The 27905-nt window shown below is 56.6% G+C and overlaps 2 protein-coding genes across 3 annotated transcripts in view; one reads left to right on the top strand and one right to left on the bottom strand.

Annotated features, from left to right (window-relative positions):
* Positions 1 to 290, bottom strand: part of ANKRD33 (ankyrin repeat domain 33) — a 37183-nt gene extending 36893 nt beyond the window's left edge. Inside the window, exon 1 of the mRNA XM_082637005.1 lies at positions 247 to 290. The gene's annotated coding sequence lies outside the window, so the exon portion shown is untranslated. The remainder of the gene's footprint in view (positions 1 to 246) is intronic.
* On the top strand, positions 52 to 26959 carry FIGNL2 (fidgetin like 2). Of its 2 annotated transcripts, none has more exons than XM_082637002.1 (2): positions 52 to 270; positions 22855 to 26959. In XM_082637002.1, exon 2 carries the CDS (start codon positions 22866 to 22868, stop codon positions 24834 to 24836), a length of 1971 nt encoding a protein of 656 aa, XP_082493128.1. In that variant the 5' UTR covers positions 52 to 270; positions 22855 to 22865; the 3' UTR covers positions 24837 to 26959. The 2 variants fall into 2 exon arrangements, with proteins under 2 accessions (XP_082493128.1, XP_082493129.1); XM_082637003.1 differs by having other exon boundaries at positions 62 to 154.
* The last annotated feature ends 946 nt before the right edge of the window (positions 26960 to 27905 follow it).

Raw genomic sequence — 27905 nt, 5'->3', positions numbered from 1 at the left:
GGCGCTGGGGGCGGGCGAGGGGAGGCGGGGGTGGGGGTGGGGGTCCTGCCTACGGGGGGAGCCGGGGCGGCCCCTTGTCCAGCCACCCCCACTGCCCAGTCCCGCTCCCGCCCGCGGCGGCCGCAGCAGCCGCAGCAGTAGCGGCTCCAGGATGGTGAGCGCCGCTGACCCCCAGCCCCGGCCTGTCGCCCCCGGCCCGCGCCCCAGCCCCGGGGCCGGACGCCCCCCCAGGCCGCGCACACTCACCTAGGACCCGGCCGGGATGCCGAGGTACGGGGCCGCGGGCCCGGCGGGGGCAGGCACGGGAGCGCGCGGGCGGGCCGGGGTCAGGGGGTGGTGACCGTTCGTTCGGTCGGGGTGTCCGGAGCTTTGTCCGCGGGCGCGGGGCAGTGCGAGGGTCGGAGAGGGCGGGGGCTGCGGGGCGCGGGGTTCAACGAGGCGGGGGTCGAAGGGCAAGGCCAGCGAGAGACCCCGGCGGGTGCGTGGGAGCCGAGGGTCACTTCCCGGGGGGAGGAGGCGGGCAGGGAAGGGGCTCTCCTCTCGGCAGCCGACGGGCACCCTCTTCGCCGCCCCCTTTGGTGCGGAGGCTGCAGCAGTAGCGAGCAGTAGGCTCTGGGGGGAGCCTGCGGGATTGGGGGTGGGGAACCAGAATTTGAGGGTTCGGGTCCCAGAAGGATCCAGTGTCCGGAGCCCGAGGGCTGGCCCGAGGCCCCTCCCACTCCGTCAGGTCTTTGTCCAGCGGCCCCTGTGTGTGAGGGAGGGGGGTGGGGACTGGGTTCCAGGCCTGGAGATTCCCCAGCATCGTGACGGGGCAGTGACAGGAGACTGAGGCCACTTCGGGCCCTGCGGGTCCTACGTCCCTCACGCCCAACCCCTGCCTTTCTTCTCTTCTGGCCCGGGAGAGCATAGCCCCCATCTCAGAGTCAGGGTGTTGTAGGAAGCAACTTACCTTCACCCGTGCGCTACAGGCTGCGAGGGTGACCCTCTGAGCTCCCGGCCCTCTCTTCCGAGAGCCCTTTAAACTTCCCCACTCCAAGAGCCCTCTCTTGGTCTGTCTACACAGAGATTCCCTTGCTAAGGAACCCGCTCGATAGAGGGTCCTCCGCTAGGGTTGGGCACACAGTAGGTGCCCAGCAAATGTAGGCCCCCTTCTCGGCCCCTGGACGGAGGAGGCCTGGGAAGGGGTCTGCGCGGGGGCGAGTGTAAGTGGCCTGGAGTCTGCGTCCAGAGGCAGCCAGGAGCCCAGAGCGCAGCGGTGGGTGGACGGGTGGGTGGGCTGTTAAAGGGACGGTCACTAAATCAGGATTAGGCCGTGGGGCTGTCAGGCTGCCAGGCCCTGTCTCCATGGATACCTAATTTGGAGGAGAATAGAGGACGGAAGAATGTTTGTGTTGTCGTCCGCGCGGGCTGCCGCGGCTGAGCGGACTCCAGCCCTCGGCCAGGCAGCGAGGAATGGGGATCCGTTTCGAAGCCCACTCTGGGCTTCCGCGGGGCGGGAGAACTTCTTGGTTCTCGGGGCCCAGAGCCTTCCCTGTGGAGTCGCTGGAGTGGGCCAGGTGATGCAGTGGTCCAAAGAACTCTGACCCTGCACAGGGGAGCCCCAGACCCTTCCAGAGTCCAACCTGAACCCCTGTGCATCGTCCTGGAAGCGGCCGGGCTGGGGTTCCTCAGAGCCCCCATCCCGGAGCTCCTAGCCGGGAGCAAGCGCCGTCCTCCGCTGCGCTGTGACCCCGGAGGACGGACGCGCTGCGCGGCTCGTGGCTGAGCGCCGCGGGGACCCAGCCGCACGCCGGTAGCCGGCGGCCGCCGGAGCGGCGGGGCAGGGGGCGGGACGGGACTTAACTGGGGTGGGCGAGAAAGGGGCGGGGCCTGCCGGCCAGCTTCGCTCCACCGGGTGACAGGCCTCGTAAATCCCCCTCTCCCGTATTTAACGCCATTTCATTTATTTCCACTTGATTCCACTGGTGTCCTCAGCAACCACCCCTGTAAGGAGCGACCCTCGTGCCCTCCCTGTAATATCTTCTCGGGGGAAAGCCCTCTTGCGCCAAAGGGAATTAGCTCTGTGGGGCAGCGGAGTTGCTCCGGGGGAGGCCCAATAACCCCCGCTTTTCAGGGGGACCCCCGTCTCCTCAGGAGAAGAAGAGGAGGGCTGAGAGACACAGGGAGGAGTTTGACTTCCGAGGGCCTGCGGGATTTTCGGGCTGTGGTGTAAGGGTGGGCTGGGCTGGGCTGAGGATCCCATGAGTGGACAATTCCACTGCGCCGACTGGAACGGGGCAGGAGAGGGACCAGACCGGAGTGTGTTGTCCTCAGAGCCCTTTCCTGCCTTCCTTCTGGTCATCCATGGCCACAGCTTTTTATGGAGCAAGAATCCCCTCCCCTCCCCTCCCCTGCCTGGGCTGCAGCTTTATTGCTGAGACCTCAGACTCTCTCCACGCAATTTCACGCCTCTCTGCCTTTGCTCTGGCTGTTCCCTCAGCCAAATGCTTTCCCATTGTCCCTGTCTCTCCACAACCTCCTCATTCTTCAAGGCCCGACTCGGATGCCACGCTTCCTCCATATACCGTCTCCAGAGCCCGCAGCTCTTGTCACTTGCTCCTCCTTACATGTTCTCCTAACCCTGCACCTGTGCCTCCTGTCAGCCTCTGAGGCTGAGTCCACACTAAGCTTTTCCTCCTGGAGGACAGGGGTGGAACATATACTTCCCCGCGCCCCGTCCCCACTGGGGACACCTGGCACCTTGTGGGTGCTCCATAAATATTTGTTGGCTGAATAAAAGGGCTTTTGTAAGGGCAGCCTACAAAGCATGGCATCTGAACACTTCCAGGCAAATAACTCTGTGCTCCTGGGTGGGGGGAGACCCCGGGTGGGTCTCTTCCTCCTCCTCATTTGCTGACCCTCCCCCATCCCCAAGTCCGGGGAGGACTTTGCCCCTTCCTTTCCCCACAGACCAGCATTCTTTCCCTGCCATTATCATCCTGTTAAACAGAGAGGCCAGTCAGGATCCATATGGATCACATTAACAATTGCTTATTATCTGGGCCAAGACTGCCCCCACTCTCCACCCCCAGCTCCTACTGCTGCAGTTGCTGGACCCTTAGGAGCCCAGCCTTCCCGCCTCCCCCTCCCCCCACCTCTGTCAGCCAGGGATCGCAGGGGACAGGCTGGTCTCCCTTGCTCTCCCTATGCCTTCTAGCAGAAGTTTGCTTCTTCTTGACTTGGCTGGCTGCTAATGACTCCTCTACCCGATTTAATGAAAACCAGGTTCTTTGTGGGAGCATGGCTCAGTGAGGTTCCAGGGCCGCCGTGGAGAGAGGTGGACCTGAGGCTGGGTACACCTGTGGTCCACAACACCAAGAACCTCTGCCTTCCCGTGGACAGAGGCTGTGGGCTGGGGTAAGCCCCACTAGGCTGACCATGGGGTATACTGGTGCCTTCTGCCATCTCAGCCCTGGGCTGGCCCTGCTCCCTTTTTGGAGCTGGCAGGCTAGTGAGGAAGAGCAAGGCAGGAGAGACCCTACAAGGCTATGTGGGTCCCAAGCCTTATGCTGCAGTCAAAGAAGCAAGAAATCTTAGAGTTTTCCAGAGTGGCTGCTGAGGTTGGCCTTGAAGGATGAGGAGTGGAGTTTATGTTTAAATGCATGTAGCCCAAGAATACTAGGAATGGGAGGGGTCTTCAAGATTACCCAGTCCTGGGTCCATAACTTTTTTTTTGATTTACAGACCCCTCAGAAGCCATCCCCAGAAAAATGCATGTCCATCATTCGATACTAGACTTTGCCTTCTGCTTTAGAGGGTTCTTGGACCCCGTGACACCCATGGGAACCCTACATCAAGAAACCCTCACCCCAATCCAGACCCCCCTGAAGTGCTGAGAGCAGAGTGGGGCCTGCAGCCCAGCACTCCTGCCCTCCACTTGGTGCTGTGTCCATGGAAGGTGGACAGGATGAGCCAAGAGACCAGGGGTATCGGACGGAGCTGCTGAGCCAGCCTTTGAGTGGGAAAGGTTCACACTGCCTGGGTCGGGGTATGGGCTAGTCACCTCTGATTGTGTCACCTGGAGAGAGGAGGTCCAGGGGTTGTTTTGTTTTAGGACCCACGCATCCCCAGGAACAAGGGTGAGTGGCAAGAGAGTCTAGCTCTTCTCTGAGCACTCTCTTAAGCAACTTGATGAACCATAGCTAATATTTACTTACATAGTGCTTATTAAATATTCTATATCTCATCTGAGAAATGGGACTAATCATGGTGCCCTCCTCATAAGCATTACCGTGAGGATTAAATGAGGCAGGAGCCAGAAGCCCTGAGTCCCAGTCTTGAAGGACTGTGGGCCTGGGAGGGCCTGGTCAGAAATGCAGGGGACAGTGCTCAGGGCTATACAGATCTTCCTTGACTTACGATGGGGTTATGTCCTGATAAAACCATCGTAAGTTAAAATTATTGTAAGTCAAAAACACATTTAGTACACCTAGCCTACTGATCATCATAGCTTAGCCCAGCCTACCTTACAGGTGACCGGAAAACTTCCGTTAGCTCACAGTTGGGCAAAATCATCAAACACAAAGCGTATTTTATAATAAAGTGTTCAATATCTCATGTAAGTTATTGAAGACTGTACCAAAAGTGAAAAACAGATTGGTTTAATGGGTGCAAAATGGTTGTTTTGTATCAGTTGTTTACCCTCGTGATGGCATGGCTAGCCGACTGGGAGCTGCGGCTCACTGCCACTGCCCAGCATCACGAGAGAGGATCGTACTGCATATTGATCGCTAGCCTGGGAAAAGATCAACATTCACAATTCAAAGTACGGTTTCTACTGAATGCGTATCGCACCGTTGTAAAGTCAGAAAGTTGTAAGTCAAACCATCGTGAGTTGGGACGTCTGTGACTGCTGTTGATGTTGACGTTTTCCTGCTTGGGCCAGCCAAGGAGAAGGGATTGCAGTGGGAGCCATCCAGGTGCCTGGCTCTCTTTTCCTTTAGTACGGAGGCGTGGACAGTCAGCCTTTGCAATTCACCTTGGGGGCTGGTGGTGGGGTGGGGTGTTCTCAGTGAATGGTAGCATTAGGCAGTGGCCTTGGACCAACCTCTGTAGGCCCCGATCCCAATTTATGATGACCAATCATGCCCCCCACCCGAGGGGCCAAGCCCTGGGCTGCAATGACCCTGCCACTAATCGGGTCTAATTGCCCTGGACAAGTCACATACTCTGTTTGTGTCTCTATGTCTTCATCTGCAAAATGGGGGTAAGGACACTAGTGAGTGAGTTCATAGGTGATAGAGGTGTTGGTTTCACATAGTGTGTCCTTTGTCTCTGAACTACATGCCTACCTCTGGTGACCCACTTGGTGATTCAGTACCCACTGCAGAGAACCAACTCCCAGCGTAGGAGCAAGGAGAAAAAGGGGACACGTGTGTGAAAGTTCTGGCCCAGGGCAGGGCTTGCCCAGGCCATCTTTGAAGCTCTCTCAAAGTAGAGTCAGGGCAGTAGGGGGTGCTCAGGAGGTAGGTGAAAGGGGAGCCAGCTTGGCTACCTCTGGAATCCGGGAGGTGGAAGCTGCCTCCCCCCTGCCTCCCCTCACTGCCTGGCAGATTCAAGCCACCTGATCCCCTGCCCAGTGCTGGAATTAATCAATCGGGGATGGATGGGAAGATGTGGCAAAGAGGCTGCATTTTATTCTAACAAACCTGGGTGGAGCATCTGCTGGGTCCTGGCACTGTGCCAGGTCCTGGGTGTATCTCAGCCAGGTTCCAGACGGTGCCCAGGGCCGGGATTCCTGGGCCCCTGAGACTCCCCACACACACCCCGGGCACCTACATACCAGCCCCTGAGTGGGGCTTTCCTGCCTCGGATCTTCCATAACAACCCTCAGCTTCCCATGTGGCCTGGAAGGAGCAGATCCCATCCTTAGCCCTGGCGCTGTTTGCTTTGCTGCAGGCACCCACGTGAAGCACTGCTACACTCACCTCACACTCAGCAGGGCCCTGAGCCAGGCCCAGATACTTTATCTGGGCAGGCTTTCATCCAACAAGCATTATTTCTGATGTGGTCCCACTTTCCAGGAGCTTACAAGACAGTCAGGGACCAGCGAATAGGCAAAAGGACAGGCTAAGCTTTCAGAACCCCTCTCCTTGTTTTCCCTGCGTAGGAGGGAGCCTCTGAAGGCGCTTGAGCTGGGGAGCGGTGGACAGGACCCAGGATGGGATGGAGAGGAGAGACTTGGGAAAAGACCACTTCCTTCACAGCAAGGCCTTGCTTCTTCGGCAGAGTCCCGAGGAGACTTCTTTTTCCCGAGGGAGGCTGTTCATAGCTGACAGAGGCCCTAATTCGGGCTCTTTCCTCTCCTCTCTGCAGTTTTTCTGGGTCATCCCCACTTACATGTCTAATAGGCACTGCAAACCCAACAAGTCTAAAAACTGAACTCCTGACCACCGCACCCCGATGAGGCAGCTCCGTCTTTTTGACAGTGGGAATTAGGAAACTGGGAATTAGTCACCTGCTGCTGACTGGCCTGTTGGGCCCTTGGATGCTTGAGAGTCTGGGGTGTTTTTTCTTCTTTCCAGGCCAGTGGGGAAAGAAAACTGGCGAGATTCGGGTTATACTGCAAAAGGACACCTTCCCCTGCCTCATGTTCTTTCACATCTACCCGGTCTACCTGGAGGTTTCTGTTGGGGCAGAGGGGCTCCAGGGGGACTTTGGCCACCAGGGGGGATTGCCCCTCCCACCCAGCTCCTCAGAGAGACAGCGGTCATTGGTGGCCAGACGCTCACCCCTCTAGGAAGGGGCTCCTTTTCCAGGTGGCCTGTGTTCTATGTGGGATGGCCATTCTCCTGTTACCATCTTCCATACCGTAGCCCTCTCGGGTCAGAGTTTTGGGGTTTGAGCCCCTTATTGGGAAAGATGGAGCTGCCTCATTGGGGTGGGGTTGGTCAGGAGTTCAGTTTTTAGACTTGTTGAGTTTGCAGTGCCTATTAGACATGTAAGTGGGGATGACCCAGAAAAATTGCAGAGAGGAGAGGAAGAGCCCATCAACTTGCCCAAGAGTGCCCCTCCCTGTAGACAGCCTCTCATGTTGAATGCCTCTACTGATGGGGAGCTTATCACTTCCAGAGACAACCTACATGTTCTGAGACAGCTAACATTAAGCCAAAGATCTTTCATGGCAGATTCGCCTCATTCGAGGATGGGGTCGGGGGGAGCCGAGGGCCTGCACAGAGCTGCCACCCAGCACCATGTCCTAGCTTGGTGACTTCGACAAGTTAACTATGCCTCAGTTTCCTCCTCTGTAGCATGGGAGTAACAGTCATACTTCCTTCCTGGGGTTATTGTGAGGATTACATGAACTCATGTGCTTACAGCAGTGCTTGGCACATGTGCTTGGGTCCCAGACCGGAGCAGACAGGAGTTGCTGTGGTTGTTTGGGTTTTGCCTAGCACCACCCCCCGCCCCCATTTCTCTTTCTGTTCCTGTGGCCCCACAGGTGTAGGGGGCCACCCCCTCGAGGACAGCCCTGCCCACTCACGCCCAGGTAGACCGGCCAGGCTGCATAGCTGGAGTTACTCAGCTCGGCTCCCCCAGGGCTGGGAAGGGAGTAGGCGGGGGCAGAGGCAGCCGCTGGGGAAGCCTGGGTAGGCTGCCTGGGCCTGCTCCCTTACCTCTGCTCTGCTCTGGCCCTGTGCGGGGTGTCTCTCACACACCCCTATGCACGGGGAGGGGGGCATATTTGGGGCCCGGGAACATAGGATCACACAGACTTTAAAGCTTAAGCCTTTTGGAGGTCACATGCCACCCAAACTGACTCAAGTCAACCTTGGATCCTAAGCTTGGCTGGGGGGAAGGGGGTGGGGTCTGAGAGGGGGCCTTTGTCTCTTGGGCTAAACACCCGTGATCCGTGATCCCGGAGGAGCTCATGAATAGAGTTGTATTCCAATGTCATTAATTCCCTTTGTAGCCCCGTGTATTGAATATTTTAAAAATTCTAACCCCTGCCCAGGTTTATTAAGGTATAAATGACAAAGTAGTCCCATGTATTATTTGTTTCTCAATTGAGGTATAATTGACATATAACATTAGTTTCAGGTGTACAACATAATGATTTGATTTTTGTATATAGTATGAAATGGTCACCCACAATAAGTCTAGCTAACATCTGTCACGATATATAGTTACACCTTTTTTTTCTCTTGTGTATTTTTATCTTATACACTGACAAATACTTTTGAGAACAGGCCACAGGTTTACTAGATTGCACAAGGGGCCTACGACTGAACACTGGTCAAGAGCCCTGACCTCCTCCCCCTCCCACAGCCATGCAGGGCCAAGTCCCAAGGGACGAAGGGCTCCAGATGCAGATCCACGAGGAGACAGGCTCTAGGAGGGTCTCACCCAGCCCCGGGGAGCAGGGCTGCCCGAGCTGGCCAGTAACCCCAGTGACCACAGCCTCCTCCGCCAGTGCCCGCTGCTGTCCCCACTCTGTGTTGAGAAGCCGAGCGCTCCCCAAGATTTCCACGGACAGGAAAAGTGTGGCTCAGGATGAAGTTGGGTCTGGCCCGGCGGGTTCTCAAGAGGGGCCTGAAGGGGCATGTGACATTATCTGGGCATTTTCTAAGTTGGATAGAGGGCAGAGAGGGGGCAGGGCCCTGGGGCTCCTCCTTCTATTGGCAGAGGAGGAGTGGGTGAGAGGTGCTCTAGGACACAGGGCAGCAGGGCCAGGGGTCAGGCAGGATGTCCAGGGAAGCCGTGGTCTGGGACTCAGTTCCCCCCACAGTCCCACCCAGCAGTCGAGAGGGGCAGGACAGGGGCCTTACACTGCAGGGTGATGCCGCCATTCTGGGGCCCAGCTTGGAAACTGCCCTTCTCTCCTAGGGGTCTCTCAAGCGCATTGGATCCTTTTGGTGCCAGAGAGTCTCCCCGACCCCGCCTTTTTCAGGCTGAAGTGCCTGGCCAGCCCTCTTGGGAGCCAAGTCAGAGCCAGGCCTGGTGTCTTGCCCCAGCCCCTGGCTCCCTCCAGCCACTCTTCCTTCACTGCCCTCATGCCAGCCTGGGGGCATGCTGGGACATGCTGGTTCCCCCATTTCACACAGGAGGAAACAGAGAGGTTGAGACACTCGCCCCACATCTCAGAGGCTGACCCACTCCCTGCATCATCTGAGCCCTAGGAAAGAGGTGGGACTGTGACCTCCAGATGGACCCCTGGGCTTGCCAGGGTGGGCTCAGAGACCCCCAGCCCCATGTCAGTCTTCAGACACCTGCCTAACTGAAGTCACCAGTGAGTCCAGGCTGCATTTGAGGGTTCCTGGGAGCAGCCAGTGAAGGTGAGGAAAGAAGGAAGAAGGGAAGGAGAGTGTCCTGCTGTCCAATGGGTTCGCACCATAAACCCCTCCTAGCAGTCTGTTGGGGGGACTCAATGACGTCATGGAGATCGAGCTCCGGGCCCAGGAGGCAATGGCCTCTGGGAGATAGCAGCCTGACCCACCAAGCCCTCCAGAAAGCATGGACATAGGGTGAGCCCTCCCTCCCTCCCTTTCTGTCCTGTCCCAGGGCCCAGCAGTTAAAGCCCCCACTCACCTGCTCCAACACAGCTCAGGTAGTGAGAAGAGGGCGTAGTAGGGTGGGCTGTGCTGCCCTTAACGCAGTTACCAGCCCCGAAGACTCGCTTTACTTGGCCTTGATGAAAATTCTACTTGCTCAGTAGGGCCACTCTCAAGCAGGCACGGAGAGAAGCCAATCAGCTTTGCTAACCTTTATTGAGGGCCGAGTGGCTGATAGCCCAGAACCTCCCAGAGCTGTAGGTAGTTTAAAAGAGGATGCCTGTTAACCAGAATGGTTTTCTGTTACTGAAATTTCAGGCAGCCTAAATAAAGCAAACAAAATCGAGGTAGGTGGAGACAAATTGAGTTTTCTTTGGGGAAAGGGGGAAGGGTGATAACTAGGCCAGTTCTCTCTACCTGCTCTCTCCAGGGAGATAGATGAGTTGGGGATAGGAAACCCGTATTCCTTGCCCTGTGTTTCTGGATATCTTCCCAGCCTGCGGAAGGGGTGAGATTGTGTGGCTGGAAGGAGAGGGCTTAGAGCATCTCCCAGCAGCTACAGCTACCAGGATGAGGGTCAAGAGAAAACATGGAGGGGCTGTCGGAAAGAAGGGAGTGGGCAGGAGAGTAGGGCTTCAGAGCTGGAAAAGTGATTAGCAGCTCTGATGAGGCTGAAGTCAGCCCCGGCAGCCCCGGGGGAGCACGGGAGAGAAAAAGAGCTGTCATTCATAGAGGGCAGACCTGATGAGCCCCACCAAAGGCAGCCAGATCACAGTGGGTGCAGGCAGGTCCCCAAGCCCTGGGAATGGATGTGCCTCATGGGGGTTGGGGATGGGACTGAGTCTTCAGATAAAGCGTTGGCTGCCTGTGTCCTGGGTCTGGCACCCCAGGACCTTCTGCAAGAGAGGGGAAAGCCCAGGAGCCATGCCCAAGTTCCTAGGGGAGTAGCTGGGCCGTTTGATCAGTGAGTGTGTAAATTGGGATTTTATGGATCGCTTATTCACTGCTGGAGCTGGGGCCCCCAAATTCCTCTGTGCCCCAGAATGCTTAATTTAGTCCTGAGCTTTCCCCTGGGAGAGGAGGGAGGACAGCTCCCCACAGGCCCCCCCTCCCCTCCTGCTGTGTCTCCTCCCAAGGCCCCAGGCTTTGTCATTGCAGGTTGAGCGGTTCAAATGTGCTAATACACTCCCTGGGGGCCCGCTGGGCAGTGGGACTTACCCTTCAGTGCTGTGATTGGCTAGAAAGACCATGGGAGGGAGTTCATGGCGGCAGCTGGGAGTGTGTGTGTGTGTGTGTGTATGTGCGCACGCGCGAGCGCGCACACGCGCTGTGCGCCTGTTTGGGGGGGGGCTGTCCACCCTGCTCAGACCACTGGGCAGAGACAAAGGATCTTCATCTAGCCTGCAACGAGGATTAAGTCCAGAATAAGCCACGTCCCTACCTGGTCAAGCTGGTTAGGGAGCCCACCTGTCCATCTTTACATCCTCTTATTACCTCTTGATGTGGTGGGACTTATTCAACGTGCGCTGAATGGATGGATGGATGAGTGACCACATGACTGACTGCATTTTTAACTGGGGTTGTGTCTGCCAGAATAATCCAGCATCTACAGATTCCTAAATCTCCCCCTAAGATTCCTAAGTACCCCCCCTTCTCTCACTGCTGACACAAGGGCGGGCATGAAGGACTGGCCAGGCCTCAGGGGACACAGCTGTGACCCCCAGGCTCTGTTGCACTGGAGAGTGCTTTCACAGTGATCACGTTTTTCCCTGCTGGCCCCCATCTGTCCATGGGATTTGATGAGGATGAGGATGGTAGGCGAGGGGAGGATGGGTGTTGAGCAGCTGATGGGGGAGGGAAGGAGGCACAGCCTAAAGGGCCAGATGACAAACTGCCCTGTCCTACTGTCCTCTTCAGCCTGCCCCTCCTCTGCTGGTGGCAGGCGGGACAGGCTGGGCTGGCGGGGAGTGGTGGGTTCGGCTCATCTGCCCTCCCTCCCTGGCTCCTGGGGAAGCTGGAGTCCTGAGGAACGGAATCCGAGTCCTAGGGATGTCTTACCGGGAGACCCTAAGAAGTGAGACTCCATTCAAGTTCAAGAGAAAGCGGCGGAGGCTCCAGCTGTAGTGGGAAGCACCCTGGCTGCAGAAGCAAGTCCTGGCTGGGATGAGAGCAGCACTGTCCCATGGAACTTTCTGCAGCGATGGGGATGCTCTGTGTCCACGCCGACCATGCAGGTGCCACTACCGCATGTGACTAGTGAGAGCTTGGAGTGTGGCTAGTGCTGTCAAGGAAATTCCTTTAATTGAATTTCACTTTAATAATACATTTTTTATTTTTAAATAATTAATAAGTAATTATAAGTGATTTAATTTTAAATAATTAGTACATTTTAATGAATTTAAATAGCTCCCTGTGGCTAGCAGCTGCGATGTGGGCAGCACAGGATTAGAGGCTGTGTTCAGAGGTGGAAGCCAGGCTCTTGGGTGCAGATCCCTTCCTGCCTGTGTGACCTTAGGCGGGGTTCTTCGCAGCGTGCGGTGCCCCCTCCCCAGTCTGTCAGAGCCCCCCAGCCCCAGTGCGGGTGGGTGACCGAGTGGCCCTTAAGAGGTCCTGGCCAGTGAGGGGGCCCAATACCCAGGGACAGACCAACAGCCCAGGGTGGGAAAGGTGTGGCTGTATAGAGCTCTAGACTTTGAAGCATCCTAGAACTTCCTTGGGGGTGTCAGTCCTAGAAGGCTTCCTGGAAGAGGGGATGGGGAGCAGGCTTGGGCTGGAGCTGTGCCTGAGAGCCTAGCCCTGAGGGGGCCCTGTGTTTGGCACCCAGGCACCTTGGTCAAGGCTGAGATAGGGAGGGGCTGGCAGCATGGGCTGAGAATATCAGCTTCCCCTCTTACTAGCTGTTGTGACCTTGGGAGAATCACTCCCCCTTCTCTGAGCCTCCATTTCCTCTTCTGTAAAATGGGGAGAATATGTTTATCAGGGAAGTCATGAGGATGAAACTGAATGGTAATTATTCAAGTTCTCTGCAAACACTAGAAGGCTGGGAGAAAGGGAAGTTTTATCCTCAAGGGTGCTTGGCCCCTGGCCTGGCCTCTCAAGACGACAACAGATGGTCACAGCTTGTCTGTGGCCCTGACCGCCGACACAAGCAGGGATTTCTGCACTCTCCCCTCCCCCCAGCGCGTGTGCACACACACAGCCCAGACGGGGGCTGCTTGGCCAACCTCCTGCTGTTTGGCATTTGACATATGAGGAGTCCAGGGCCAGAGCACACCCCACGCCCCCTGCCACCCCCATCCCAGAGAGGAGCCAGACTGGCGGGGAGGCCTTACTACCTTGAGGAAGCAGGATCCCAAGGGCCCTGATCTCTTTACCATGTGTCCGGTGGCCTTTGATGGGAATTCCATTGCCCCTTTTGTCCTCTCCCAGAGGCCTGGCTGGGGGAAGAGAGGAGGAGGAAGATTTTGGGAGGAAAAAGAAGGCCAGGTGGGGTCCCTGGGAGGCTGGGTGTCCTTCAGCTCCAGCCAGATCAGGGCTGGGTATTTCCTCTGGTGTTCACAGACACGGATTCCCCTTCCAGGCAATCTCTCCCCCCTGCCTCCACTCCTGAAGTAATTCCCTGGCTTTGCCTCTTGCCACCCTCAACAGCTCATGTGGGCTCAAATTTAGTCACCTGGATTTTTTTCTTTATTTGGACACAGAAGCACTTTCAAGCCTCTTTGCTCATCCATCCATCCATCCACTCTACAGAGTCTATTAAGGTACTGTCCTAGGTGCTTGGGATATGACAGTGAACAAAACCAAGTACCTGCTTTCATGTAACTTTCCAGTGGGTACAAGAAGATAAAGCAACAAGTAGGTCAGATTATGATGAGTGCTACAGAGGACATCAGGTTGGGGGGTCAGGGTCTGATGAGGTGACAGTTGAGCAGAGGCCTGGAGTGAGTGAAGGTGTGAGCCGTGCAGAGATCTGGGGAAAGAGTGTCTCAGGCACAGAGTGCAGCAAGGCCAGGGCCTCTGAGGTGGGAGCAAAGCCAGTGTGCGGGGAGCAGTGAGGAAGCCAGTGTGACTGGAGGGGAGGCGCCAGAGGACAGTGGCAGGAGGGGAGGCCTGGAGGTGAGGGGAAGCAGATCGGTGGGATGAGGTCGGCTACTAGGAGGACTCTGGCTTTTATTCCCAGTGAGATAGGAGCCTCTGGAAGCTTCTGGGTAGAAGAATGACATGCTCAGACATGTTTTCAAAGGTCCTGTGGCTACTGCGTTGTGACTAGAGAGTGGGGGACAAGAGTGGACATGGGGAGGGGAGAATGGGAGGCTGCTGCCGTCCTCTGGGTAAGAGATGTCGCCGGAGTGGTGAGAGGTGGAGGTAGTTTGGATAGATTTGGAAGCCGGGGCCAGTCTGATTTGCTGGTCCGAGGTGTGAAAGAGAGAAGTTAGAAGTGACCCCAAGGTTTCTGGCCTGAGCACCCAGAAGGGATGAGGCTGCCATTTCCTGAGGTGGGGAAGACCCAGGGTGGGAGTAGTGGGTGGTGTGTAGGTCGGGGGTGGGTGAGGAAGTCAGAAGTTTGATTTTTGGACATGTCAATTGTGTCCATTAAACATTTAAGCGGGGAGGGGTCAGGAAGAAGGTTGACTATGCCAGTGGGGTGTGCATGGCGGGGGACTAGGCTGGAGAATCCTCAGTGTACAGCTGATGGTCAAGGCCGTGAGCCTGGATGGGGTCTCCAAGGAATGAATGTGGAGAGAAGGCTCCAAGGACTGAGCCCTGGGCTCAGCAAGGCTCAGAGGGGAGGCGTGAAAGGAGGGTCTGAAAGAGGTGGAGGAGGAGAGGGGGCGGGGCACCCAGTGAAGAAGTTTCAGGAAGGAGGGGGGATCGGCTGAGTCCAATGCCGCTGAGCTGAGGACTGGCCATCTGACTGACTGTCAGACTTAACAACGCACACGCAGACAGCTGGAACGCTGGGTGTGAAAGCCTGGTTGGAGGGCGTTCAAGAGAGAATGGGAGGGGAGGAATCAGAACTTGTAGTACAGGCATCTTTTAAACTCTTTCTTGTTTTTGTTTTGTTTTTGATTTTGGTAAAAAGCAAGCAGAGTGCAATAGGATGTAGTTGGAAGGGGATCAAGAGATCCTCTTGAGCTCCCCCGACCCCAAGATGGGAAAAGGAGCAGCCTGTTTGTGGGCTGATGAGGATGACCCAGTAGAGGGGGAAACTGATCCTGCAGGAGAGGGGAGACTTGAGGGAACACAGTCCCCGGGCATTGAAAGGGGATGGGATCCAGGCGCAAGAGGAAGAACAGCCTGTGTTCTTATTGCCAGGAGGGACTTTCTCCAGCTCTCCCCAAAAGGCAAGGGGTCAGTTAGGGCTGGAGTGGCCAGGGAGGATGCATGAAGGAGGAAGGACCTGCCGTGAGCCTTGAAAGATGGGAAAGAGCTAGTTGGCAGAGGGAGAGCTTTCCAGTGAGTGGACCTGGGTGAGCAAAGCCCTGTAGGCTGGAATGAGCAGGGCTGTCTTCCAGGTTTCTTTTGGCTCCGACCATTCCCACCTCCTGGCATGTGACCCCTTCCTCATCTCCCTATTGCTCTCCCTTCCCCCTTCCGCAGCTCCAGTTCTCCACCATTTTTCCAGCCAAGGAGTAAGTTTAGGGACATGGAGGAGAGTGTTGAGATCTGCTGGGTGGACTCCTGCTCCCCTCCAGGGTCTGCTCCCCCATTTGTATCCTTGCCTTACCAGAGCCTGTGGAGGTGCGAAAACACTGGCCAGAAGGAGGAGGCCCTCTTTCTGACCTTGGGCAAGCAGGACCTCCTCCCTGGGACTCAGTTTTATCATCTGTAAATACTATCTACTTAGGTGGGGTGTTGGGTGGTGAGTGATGACATGGACGTGCCAGGACTCCCTGCTCAGCTCGGCTGCGAACACACCCCAGTGCTTTCCGTCTGCAGAGACCCATTTTAGGTGCCGCTCTGATTCCCCACCGAAAATAGGCTCCAAAGCCTCCCAACTGCCAGTATTAATTCTTTTCTTTTCTTTCCTGCTCTTTCATTCTTTCCTCCTCTTTCCTTCTCTTCCTTCCCTTCTTTCTTTCTTCTTTCTCTCCATCCCTCTTCCTTTCCTTTCTTTTCTCTTCTCTTCTTTCCTGTGGCCATAACCACTTTCACCTCATCTTTCCTGTGAGGTGGTAGAGTTGCAAGGAAGGGTTTGATCCAGTTTTGCCCCTGTGACAGCTGCTGCTCAGTGGCTGGCACTCTGAAGGTATATGAAAGTGTTTGCTGGCTGGACGGAAACAAGACAGTGAACCTGAAGGAAATGGGCTGCGGCCCTTGTGGCGCAGAGTTTTGTAGCTGCCTCTCTGGCCTCTTCTGGTTCATCCCCTAAACACTTATTGAGCCCTACCCATGCTAGGCCGTGTCTAGGGTGGGGTGCTGGGGGTCCAGCTGTGCTGGGGGAACAGCTTCCTAGATGGTGGGTGCAAGGCCTGAGGCAGGTGACCTGTCCTGTCCTCCAGAGGCTCCCAGGTGCCCTCCCTCTCCTCCTCTCTTGGAGTAACTGGGGGTTGGCACGAGGGGGCAGGGCCCAGTGGATGGGGGAACTGTCCCCTTCAAGCTCTGCCAGGCAGCCAGAGACCCCTGGGGCGCATCAGTTGTGAGCGAGAGACAAAAAGCCTGGGACAAAAGGCCTGTGGGAGCCGTGGTGAATAGATTAATGAGATTTCCATACGAGGCCCAACAATAGGATTCTCCACTCCAGCCCCTTTGTCCCAGGCTGAGATAATGGAGCCCGAGGAGCTGGCCCAGGAGGGTGACATCGGCCCTTCTCCACCCAGGCCGGGAGCCACCACACAGCTGCCCCTCCTTCCTGCCCCACCCCCAGCCCTGTGGGTCAGGGAATTCTGAACCAGAGAACCTCTGTGAGATGGGGAGGGCATGTTAGGGGCCCCCTTAGGGAGTCGGAGGGGGGTGTTGACACTGCGTGGTTGGGGTCCCTTCCCACCTCAGCCTGTATAAAACTCATTTAAAGGGTTCCTAGTGAGAGAAAGTTTGCTGTCCATCATCTACACCACCTCATTTGACAGCTGAAGGAAGTGAGGCTTGGGGAGGTGAGGTGTCTTGCCCGTGGTCACGCGGGGACATTTCAGGGTGTCTGCTGCCTCTTGATGCCAGAGTGAGGGTGGAGGCCTGTGTGAGGGAGAAACACCCTCCTCCTGCGTGTCCCCCTTTCTCTCACACTGCTTCACTTCCAACAGCAGACCTGTGGGTTTTCCACACACCGGCCAGTTCTGGGACACCAGCTGGGTGTCCTACACATTTAACTCAATTCTGACACAATCTACTGGAGGTAGCGGCAGCTCCCACGGGTTAAGGGCCCAGTCCTACAAGACTGCCCCCTTCAGAGGCCAGTCACGAGTCTGGGCTGTTACCTGTGCTTCTGACCAGTGGGGTGTAAATCAGAGGTTCCCACGACCCCCTCCTCCAGTTCGATTAATTTGCTAGAGTTGCTCACGGAGCTCAAGAAACCAGTTTACTTACTAGATTACTGGTTTATTATAAAAGGATTTAAGTCAGGAACAGCGGGATGGAAGAGATGCATGAGGCAGGTATATGGGAAGATGCATAGAGCTTCCTTGCCCTTTCCCAGCAGCCAGCCTCCCAGCACCTCCACGTGTTCACCAACCCAGAAGCTCTCCCAACCCCGTCCTCTGGGGTTTTTGTGGAGGCCTCTTACACAGCCAACAGCGATTAAGCCGTTGGCCACTGGCGATGGAGCTCAATCTCCAGCCCCTCTCCTTTCCCTGGAAGGTGGGGTGGGGGGCGCTGAGAGTTCCAACCCTCTAATCGTGGCTGCTTCCCCTTGCAACCAGCTTTCATCCTTAGGTTTCCTAGGAGCTTTCCAAAAATCACCTCATTAACATAAACTCAGGTGTGGTTGAAAGGGACTTGTTAGGAATCACAGGACACCAATTTCATCTTTATTGCTCTGAAGCTATTTCAGGAACTCGGACAAGAGACCAAATATTATAATGAAAGATGCTCCCGTCACTCTTATGCTTAGGAAATTCCAAGGGTCTGGTGAGCTGTGAGTCAGGAACAGTGGATGAAGACGAAATATTGGGCTGGCCAAAAAGTTCGTTCGGGCCAACCCATATATATTTCTTATCGTAAATCACACTATCACAGCCTGCGTCAGACCTGATGCACGGAGTGTCCTGGGCCTGGTCCACGGGGATCGGAGAGGCCCACGAGGACTGAAATCAGTGCATTGAGTGCCTTGGCCATTTGTAAAGGCCCAATCACTTCCCTCTTTGATCCTGGAAGACTTCCTACAAATGAGGGGAGGGTTTGATAGAATTCTTTCCTCCCCCTCCATCCAGCAATTCTTTCTGTTACTATTTATTGACCACCTATGAGTTTGAAGGACTGCACTCTGTGTGTGGGGTCAAGTGGAGTTCCAGCCTCCAAGGGTCTGCAGAGAAAGAGCTGCTGCAGGAGCCTGACCTCCTTTGCTCCCCAAAGGGTGCAGTTTCAAAGAGTGGCGTTTTCTTCAGAGTCCCAGCCACCCCCAGCGAAGGCCACACACCCAAATAAGGAACTGTCTGCCCAGCCTAGGGGTGCGAGTGCTTATCAGATGGCAAGGTTGCGGGTGAAAGGGACAGCTCTACTTGGGCTGTTTCGCAGTGAGAGGGCACATATTCTTCTGCGTGTGGGACACAGTTAACTTGGGATCCCCCAGGGGGAGGTGCTTCCAACTGCAGGTTTGAAGGGTCAGCATACAGCACTTGAAGCACAGCCACATTCCCAGGTAAACACCGAAACACGTTTCCTTAGGGCCAAGGAAACAAGCCTTCGTGGAGGCTGTGTCATGGCCTCAGGCTCTTCTCTCGTTGTGAGTACCAAGGGCTAGACCAGGGAGATAGTGCAGCCAAGAGGTCAGGGCCTGGGCCCTGTAGTTAGACTGCTGGGGTCTGAATCCTGCTCCCCTGGGTAACAGCTGTGTGACCTTAGGGATGTATTAATCTCTCTGTACCTCAGTCTCTTCATCTGCCAAATGGGGATGATAACAATAGTATTTCTCATTGGGCTGTTGTGAGGGCTACACAAGACAGTGCATAAAGCACAGAGAAGGAGCTGGCTTTGCCCCCAGTGGGGACAGAGAGGAAATGGCATAAGGACCAGTCTGTCATATCAGAGCTGGAACATTCTTCACACTCCCCCAACCCCAAGGGGAAGTGACTTGTTCGGATTCACTCAGCAAGGTTGGGCCACTGCTCAGGTTCCTAATTGTACGATTTATCATTCTACTTTATATCCGACGCTGGACTGTGTACTTATGTTATCTTTTTAAATCCTCATGGCCATTCTGCAAGGCGTATGTTATGCCCTTTAACAGATGGAGAAATTGAGCTTCAGTGGGGTTAGGCAGCCTGCTCAGGCTCACGCCGTAAGTGTTTGAGCCTGGATTCAAACCCAGGTCTCTCTGATTCAAAACCCATACCTTCCCCTGAGTCCCCCAGGCCTTCCATCATGTGTAGCTCGGCTGATGTAGGGACTGCAGTGTGCCCTATGAACCTGGGAAGGAGGTGGGCTCTCTCTCCAGGGGAGATCCCTCCAGCTCCTGGCTAGCAGGCCCCACCTCCGCATGGGAGAGGAGAGGGCTGTAACCGGCCTGAGAGTGAGGGCAGGGACACAGCATGCTCTACCCTGCTGTCACTGCCGGCAGAGAGTGATGCCTGAGGGAAGAATGAAGGAGAAGGGCAAGAGAGATGGGCTGGTAGTTAGTGGGGGACTTAGGGTGAAGGAAGTCTTTTTGAAGATGGGAAAGAATTAAGCTTGCTGTGGGGATGAAGCCAGGCCATGGTAGTGGGGAAGAATAGTTCATTCATGGGGCAAGGTCCCAGCCTGGGCCGGATGGGGTCATGGGTTGGGGTGGAGGGACCCTCAGGCCTCCTGGCCTGCAAAATGGATGCAGATGGAGATAAAGGTGAAAACAGAAGGCCAGAGGTGAGGGAGACGTGCCCCTGGCGAAAATGGAAGAGAACGGCCTGGAGCGGAAGGCCAGTGTCTGAGGGGATTGAGGGTAGAGACAATCTCACAGTGGGTGGGATGAGCTGTGGTGGACAAGGGCCCCTTTGGGCAGGGGCTAGGAGAGCCTGGAAGGGGCTAAGCCCGGAGCAGATGAGATAGACGGGTGTGGAGCTGGGAGGACAGGCTTGGAGGGTCAGAGGTAGTGGGTTCCTGGAGTCCACAATGGCTGAAGTGGAGGGGTTCAATGCGGGCCAGGGCCTGAGTGCTCCGTCTGGAGAGTGGGGGCCTGAGTGAAGACTGCTGCAGGCCAGGGCAGGAGCCGGCTGAGGGGCAGGGAGGACGCTGCAGGACAGCCACAGGGAGGAGCAGCGGATCTGGCAGTGGGCGCGGGAAATGTGTGTGAACAAGTCCACACCCAGAGCCTTCCTCGCTGTGTCTATGTATGTCCTTCTGGGAGGGGCCACCCTTTTCCCCCAGCATGCCCAGTTTAATAAGTTCAGGGAAAGTGCTCTCATCAAGGTCAAATCTCTCTTCCCTATATTAAGGAACAAAAGCTCCTTATCTATATTCACAGATAATAGTGAATTAAAAAAAGACAGGTTTGGGGGGCTACGTCATAACACAATTTTTGCATTTGTAGGACTCTGACGTTACCACATATGACCCTGCAAGCAGAACCACTGGGGATTTCTGATATCCCAGGACATTACCCCTTTGACAATAGGGAAAGCCCCTGTTCTTCGGAGACCCCTCAGTAGGAGCTGCGTACCTGCCCCCCGCAGACCTCACCCGCAGTTCTGCTGCCTCTGCTCTGCTCTCTCGCCATTGGTGGCCAGGATCACCTCTCAGATGGAGGCGAAACCAACCTGAGAACTCCTCTTTTAAAGATTCAGTATCCGTGGCTCATGCCTTCCCTAGGGCAGCGGGCATGAGAGTAGTTTTATTTTCAAAGACTGTCCTCACCCACTGACATCAGGTTACAGCCATAAGAGGTGATACAGTCAGGCTGCTGCAAGTAAGGGCAACTGTGGAGAGCCTGAGAAGCGGTCTGATTACTTTCAGCCTCTTCTTCTACCACTCCCCCCATATACCCACTTGCAAGGCTCCAGGGACCCAACAGTTCTTGGTGCTCCCTCTAGGCTTACGGCGTATGGTTATGTAGGTTGTGCACTGCACAGGAGCCCTGCTTCTAAAGGGGCACAGTTCACATCATAGACGCGGTAGATTTGTACATTTATTATGATGATTTTCCAGAAGGTGGCAGTAAGGCATCTTGAAGGAGGGAAGAGGGCATATGAACTATTCCAGCCCTGGCTTTCTCAACGCACTGTGCTCTGCATCTTTGAAGGGGCTGGAACCCTCTAGCCGGTCTGGTCAGTTTTGGTCTCTCACCCTTCAAGGTCCAGCAAAGATACCCCTCCCTGGTGAGGTCTTCTCAACCAGGCATGGCACATTCCCCCGAGCCCTAGAGCTCTGGGCACACACCTCTTTTTTCCCACCTCATAAAGGATGTTGTCTGTCTCCTCCACCTGGCTGAACTATCATATTCACCTTTCAACCTGCCCCCATGCACAGAGCAGCTCTTAATATGTGCTCAATAGAATTTTTTAAAATTAATTAATTAATTAATAGCTGCATTGGGTCTTCGTTGCTGCGCGCAGGCTTTCTCTAGTTACAGCGAGTGGGGGCTACTCTTCGTTGCAGTGCGTGGGCTTCTCATTGCGGTGGCTTCTCTTGCTGCGGAGCACGGCCTCTAGGGCACGCGGGCTTCAGTAGTTGTGGCACGCAGGCTCAGTAGTTGTGGCGCACAGGCTTAGTTGCTCCGCGGCATGTGGGATCTTCCCGGACCAGGGCTCGAACCCGTGTCCCCTGCGTTGGCAGGCAGATTCTTAACCACTGTGCCACCAGGGAAGTCCCTCGATAAAATTTTGTTGAAGAAAGAATATTGAACCTGTAAGGTTAACTTGTCTTATCAAAAGCTTAGGTTTGAAAAATAATCATCAGCAAAAATCTTCTCTGGCATGTCATGGGCCCATTTAGTCTTTGAGATGTTATCCTCAGATCAGGCCAACCAATTGGAGCCATATGCCTGGAGAGTGCTGTTCCCCAGGCCTTGAATCCCTTTTACCAGTGTGGCCCACGCCTGGACTGGTGCTGAGGGACAGTGTACAAAACAGCCGTGTTAACACTTCTGCCGTGTTTACGGCACGGCCACTGAAGAGGCCACTTTTATTACATCTCACAGGTCGGCTTACTGAGGTCCATGAAAAAAGGTTCCATGATCTCTATGCCAGGAACATTTTTGCTTCTTTTGAGTATGATGGTGTTTTTTTTTTTTTACCTTGCAAGATGAGTTATTTGATTCCTGGGAAGCTCAGAGACAAATGTGTGACCCACTTTCTATGATGTGCACTAACTTCGCACTGCTGTGAACTAACTTTGTCCCATCTTCTCTAGAAGACATATATGTCTTTTCTAAACAAACTTTTTGTACTGTGGTGTAACATTCTGTGAACGAGGCAGGTGGCAGCACCTGCTCTTTGCACGCAGTCGTCATGGGGAGAATTGGGTCTGGAACCCAGGTGCTTTAACTTCATCAGGTAGAGACTAAAAGAAACCAAGTAGAAAGGAAGTGAATGCTTCTGGGTCAGCCTCTGGGGTTTCCCAGGGATGATATGGTGCTGCCACTGACACTGGCATCCCTCACTTCAGGCCCAAAGGGAGCCCTGGAGCCTCAGGGAAGGCTAAGGTGAACAGAGCACTTAGGACTGTCACACTGCTGGGCCACCGCTAGGCCCGGGGCCTTTACACAACCCCAGTGCCTCTGTAGTGCCTAGCACATGGTGGGTGTGCTGCAAATATCTGTTACTGAATGAGCCCCACCTGGCTTTGACTATGCCCAGGGCTGGGGGCGGGGGAAGGGGGACTACCCATTGCCTGACCCTTCACTACAACAGGTCTAAAAGTAAGGACCATGTGTCCTAGAGGGCAGGGCTGGAGGGGCCAGGACAAAACAATAGTCGTTACCTAGAAGGTGAAGTTAGGGCCAAACATGTCATTTTCAGATCCATCTTGGATCTGCGGAAAGTATTTTCAGATAACTTAATTGTGGGACGTGAGGGGCAAGTCAAATATGGTATTTTTGGTGCCAGAAGACGGCCTGGGGAGGGTGGAACGGTGTGGGAGGATGCCAGAAAACCAGCCTGTCCCAAGCTAAGGTTTAAGAAGGTCGGCCTGTGGCTGGCAGTTGACGGGTTCTCAGAGGCTCTGCAGGGTCTCACTAGACTCTTCTCTCTCTTGCCTGAAGCTCTGTCGAAGATGCACTGGACACCAGAACACGCCCAGCCCCTCAACCAGTGGCCAGAGCAGCACCTGGACGTCTCTTCCACCACCCCGTCGCCGGCCCACAAGTTGGAGTTGCCCCCCGGGGGTCGCCAGCGCTGCCACTATGCTTGGGCACACGACGACATCTCTGCCCTCACTGCCTCCAACCTCCTCAAGCGCTACGCAGAGAAGTACTCGGGGGTCCTGGACTCGCCTTACGAGCGCCCCACCCTGGGCGGCTACGGCGACGCCGCCTTTCTCAACGGCGCCAAGGGGGACCCCGAGCCCTGGCCGGGGCCGGAGACCCCCTACCCCTTGGCCTCGCTCCACGAGGGCCTCCCGGGAACCAAGTCGGGCACTGGGGGCGGCTCCGGGGGCCTCGGGGGTTCCCCGGTTTTAGCCGGTAACCTACCTGAACCCCTCTACGCCGGCAACGCGTGCGGGGGCCCGTCGGCGGCGCCCGAGTACGCGGCGGGCTACGGCGGGGGATACCTGGCGCCCGGTTACTGTACGCAGACCGGCGCCGCGCTGCCCCCGCCGCCCCCGGCCGCGCTCCTGCAGCCCCCGCCCCCGCCGGGCTATGGCCCCTCTGGGCCTCTGTACAACTACCCAGCGGGGGGCTACGCCGCGCAGCCGGGCTATGGGACCCTCCCACCGCCGCCCGCCCCGCCCCCGGCCCCCTACCTAACCTCGGGCTTGGCGGCGCCCACGCCCTTGCCCACGCCCGCCCCTTCCCGGCCACAGCCCTCCTCCTACGGCTTCCAGGGGGCCTCGGAGGCCGGGGTGTCGCTGAAGCGCAAGGCGGCCGACGAAGGCGCCGAGGGCCGCTACCGCAAGTACGCCTTCGAGCCCGCCAAGGCCCCGGCGGCCGACGGCGCCTCCTACCCCGCCGCGGACAACGGCGAGTGTCAGGGCAACGGGTTCCGGGCGAAGCCGCCGGGAGCGGCGGAGGAGGCATCAGGCAAGTACGGTGGCGGCGTCCCCCTCAAGGTCCTGGGCTCCCCCGTCTACGGCCCGCAACTCGAGCCCTTTGAGAAGTTTCCGGAGCGATCCCCGGCGCCGGTTCCCCGCGGGGGCTTCGCGGTGCCGTCGGGGGAGCCTCCCAAAGGTGTGGACCCGGGGGCCCTGGAGCTGGTGACCAGCAAAATGGTGGACTGCGGGCCGCCGGTGCAGTGGGCGGACGTGGCGGGCCAGGGCGCGCTCAAGGCGGCGCTGGAGGAGGAGCTGGTGTGGCCCCTGCTGAGGCCGCCCGCCTTCCCCGGCAGCCCGCGCCCGCCGCGGACCGTGCTGCTCTTTGGGCCGCGGGGCGCCGGCAAAGCACTGCTGGGCCGCTGCCTCGCCACGCAGCTGGGCGCCACGTTGCTGCGCCTGCGCGGAGCCACGCTGGCCGCGCCGGGCTCTGCGGAGGGCACGCGCCTCCTCCAGGCCGCCTTCGCGGCTGCGCGCTGCCGCCCGCCCGCGGTGCTCCTTATCAGCGAGCTGGACGCGCTGCTGTCGGCTCGGGAGGACGGCGCGACCGCCGCGGGCGCGCTGCAGGCGCCGCTCCTGGCCTGCCTGGACGGCAGCTGCGGGGCGGTAGCCGACGGCGTGCTGGTCGTGGGCACCACCTCGCGGCCCGCGGCCCTGGACGAGGCGACTCGCCGGCGCTTCGCTCTCCGCTTCTACGTGACGCTTCCCGACGGCCCGGCCCGCGGGCAGATCCTGCAGCGGGCACTGGCCCAGCAGGGCTGCGCGCTGAGCGAGCGGGAGCTGGCGGCCCTGGTGCAGGGCACCCAGGGCTTCTCCGGGGGCGAGTTGGGGCAGCTGTGCCAGCAGGCGGCGGCCGGGGCGGGCCTCCCGGGGCTGCAGCGCCCCCTTTCCTACAAGGACTTGGAGGCGGCGCTGGCCAAGGTGGGTCCTAGGGCCTCGCCCAAGGAGCTGGACTCGTTCGTGGAGTGGGACAAAATGTACGGCTTCGGACACTGAAGGCGCTCCGTGAGGCCGCGGGAGCCGCCGCCCCCTCCCCGCTCCTCCGTTCGGGAGGGACGTCTTTAACCCCACCGTGCTGGGGGGTGCGGAGTGAGGGATATGGGGTGGGAGAGAGAAGGGGGCTGCCGGTGGATATTTTTTTTTCGTGGGAAGGAAAATGCTTCTGCTAGGCAGATAGATGCCGTATGCGCTGTGTACTCAGGTTTTTCCTATTTATTGTGGACGGGAAGCTCGCCATCTCCGCCCCGCGGACGGCCGGCCCGGGGCCGAAGGAACTCCTGCTTTCTCGCCACAATCCTTTTGTCTCCTTGCTTTCTGAATGGCTCCCTCCCCCTCCTCCACTTCCCCCTTTCTCTGCGTTCGCGTAGTTTTCTTTCCCCGTCGCTTTGTCACTGACCATACCCGCCCCCCCCCCCCAGCCTCCCTGGCCCTGTTTCTCTTTTGCTCCTCCCTCCCCTGTCTCTCCATCTATCACTCTGTGCTTCTGTCTCCATCCCTTGCTCTCCAGCCTCTCTCGTCTCTTGGTCCCTCTCCCTGCCTTCTGTCCCTCACATTCAAAGACTGCAGTGTCCCTTTCAGGAGATCTGGAGGTCTAGGGGCTGAAGAGGAGGGGTAGGGAGTCCCTTCCCACCCCGTATCCATCACCCAGCTGAAACCTTGGGTCTGTGGGAGTCAAGAAAAAAAAAAAAAAAAAAAAAAGAAAAGAAAAAAACACCCAAAGAAGGGTTTTTTGTTGTTTGTTTTTGAGGGGGGAAATCCCAGAAATGTAGCTTGTTTAATATTTTAGGCCTCTTATTTTTGTAAGATGTGTAGAATTTGCTGTTTTTCTTTTTCTTTTGACAACTCAGGAAGAAACTGACCTCAGAAAGAATGTTAGATTTTGGCTGCTCTCCTGTGTGTGTCCCCACCCACCCCTTCACACCCAGGGAAGCAAGTTCTCCCAGAAGACTCAGAAAGTGAGACCTTTCTGAGTGGGGAAGGGGAGAGGAAGACCCAGAGGCCACACTTAAACCCCTGTGCTTCTTGGGGCAGAAGCAGAATGTATTGCTAGGGCTTCCTGCTCAGGCCCAAGGTTGTAGGTGGGGGTGAGGGGGATTGGGTTGCGGAATTTGGGAGGAGGTAGGTCTTGTTCCCTTCCTGCTGGGCCCACCCCTCAGCTTAGTGGGGTGTTTTCTGTGGCGGGTTGGTTATCCAGAGTTGGGATGCCCTTGTCTGCTGTCTGCCCCAGACCCAGAAAGTAGGCTGCGAGGGCCCAAATGGGAAGATGACCCAGGCAGAAAGTCCCCAGAGAGGTCATCCCACCTGGCCCTTGTCTAGGCAGAGGTCTCCTGTAACTTAGGCTAAGGAGATTTCCTTGGGAGGGAAGATAGTCTGGCCACAAGTGGTTGGGCACAAAACTGACTACAGACTCCGCCTCCCGGGCTTGCTGGGAGGCCCTGAGGAGGGGTGAATGAGCATCCGTTACAGGAGAAGATTCTGTGGGGACTTGTACCTCTCCCATTCTCGTAGGGTCCTAGGTCTAGAGCTCCAGGGGCTATGAGAGGGTGAAAGAGATGGGCAGGCTGTGTTCCCCTGAACAAACATTGGGAGTTTATTCTCAGTCCCACCCAGACTTTCCCCCCAGAAGCCCAGGCTTGGGCGCCCTTCCACGTGAGAACCGTATTCTTCTTTTTCCCACCAACTGTCCTTTGATGGGGCTTTGGCAGTTTGCCCCTCCCCCTCAGGGAGCCCATTTCACAACTCTGACCTTTGGTCCAAAGCTGGGGGGGACAAGCTGTCACCCCAGCTCTTCTTTCTCCCACCCCAGCCGCCTTTCCTGTTCCTTGCCACCCTTACAGCTCCTGCAGTCTCTGTACCACCTCCCACTACTAGCTGGAAGGAAGTCCGTGGGGGACATTTCAGGTGCCAAGGTGCTAAGGGCCTGTGCTGGCTTAGGAGTGCTAACAGGAAAGCTGCTCTGTTTTCCCCCCTTTCCCCCCTTGGTCCCTGGCCTTCCACTCCTTGGAGCTGGCTGATTGCAGGGCTTTGGTGCCTCAGAAGCAGTGGGTGCAGGGTCTTGGCTCTGCAAGGCCCTTGTGGGGAGCAGGGAGTGAGCAGGTCCTCTCAGGTGTGTATATGTGTATGGGGAGGGGTGGAGGGCATTGGGGAGGTGGGGTTGGGATCCCAGCCTTCCCTTCAAGAGGCCGGCAGCTCTGGGGGTTGGGGGAAGAGCTCACTGACCAGGACCCAGGGCCCCCACTGCCTCCTCTCCTGGCCTCGGAGAGCTTTGCACAAGGGGACAGCCTCCAGTCTATAGCACCTACCTCATGGGCACTGCGGCGGGTGGGGAAGGGCAGGTCCAACTCTGGCAATGTTTGGGGGGGGCATACCAAAGAATCCAGGGGCAGGGATGGGGGGAGGGCAAGCTGGCCCTCTCCTTCCTCTGCCCAGATTGGGGTTGGGGTCCTCTCCTCCAGCTGTAACCATTTCTACCTCATTTTGATGCGTGTTGTACATGGACGTATTTATCTCCTGTCTGACGATGCTCTGCAGTTTGGTCTGTCTACCTCAGAAAAGACTGTATTTTAAAAGAAAGTATTACACAGTATTAAAACGATGATACGTGGTTTCCAGAGGATTTCTTGGGGGCAGCAGGATGTGGGGAGCCCTCTGGGGAATGCTTGGGCTTCCAGATCTGCTGGAGCCATGGGTGTGGCTCTGTGGGTGTTTCTTTTCCTTCAGCAAAACATGTCTGTGGGACTCCTGTTACTCACTGGCACAGCAAGGGCCCGCCATGTGCTGGGCACTGAGGCCACCAGATGAAAAGCCTGCAATTCTGAGCTCTTAGAGGCTCAGAATTGGGGCTGACTTATATCCCCAGGGCTCTGAATCATGAGGGATAAAGAAGGGCTCATATGTTTGTTGAATGAATGAATGAATGAATAGATGTATGCATGGAGGAAAGGGGGGCTGAAGAGGAAGTTTCACTCAGAACCTGGACAGCAGCCCTTGCTGGCCAGAGCTAGGATCATACTTGTATTCCATCCTTGGACAGAAAGAAAGTGGACAGAGGGCGGGGTGTGGACA

Source organism: Mesoplodon mirus (assembly GCF_964341445.2).
Source record: "Mesoplodon mirus genome assembly, chromosome: 11".
NCBI classification, from domain to species: domain Eukaryota; kingdom Metazoa; phylum Chordata; class Mammalia; order Artiodactyla; family Ziphiidae; genus Mesoplodon; species Mesoplodon mirus.
This window is presented reverse-complemented; position numbering and strand designations above follow the sequence as displayed.

Coding starts and splice junctions, on each gene's coding strand:
- FIGNL2 (XM_082637002.1), top strand. CDS start 22,866: ATGCACTGGACACCAGAACACGCCCAGCCCCTCAACCAGTGGCCAGAG.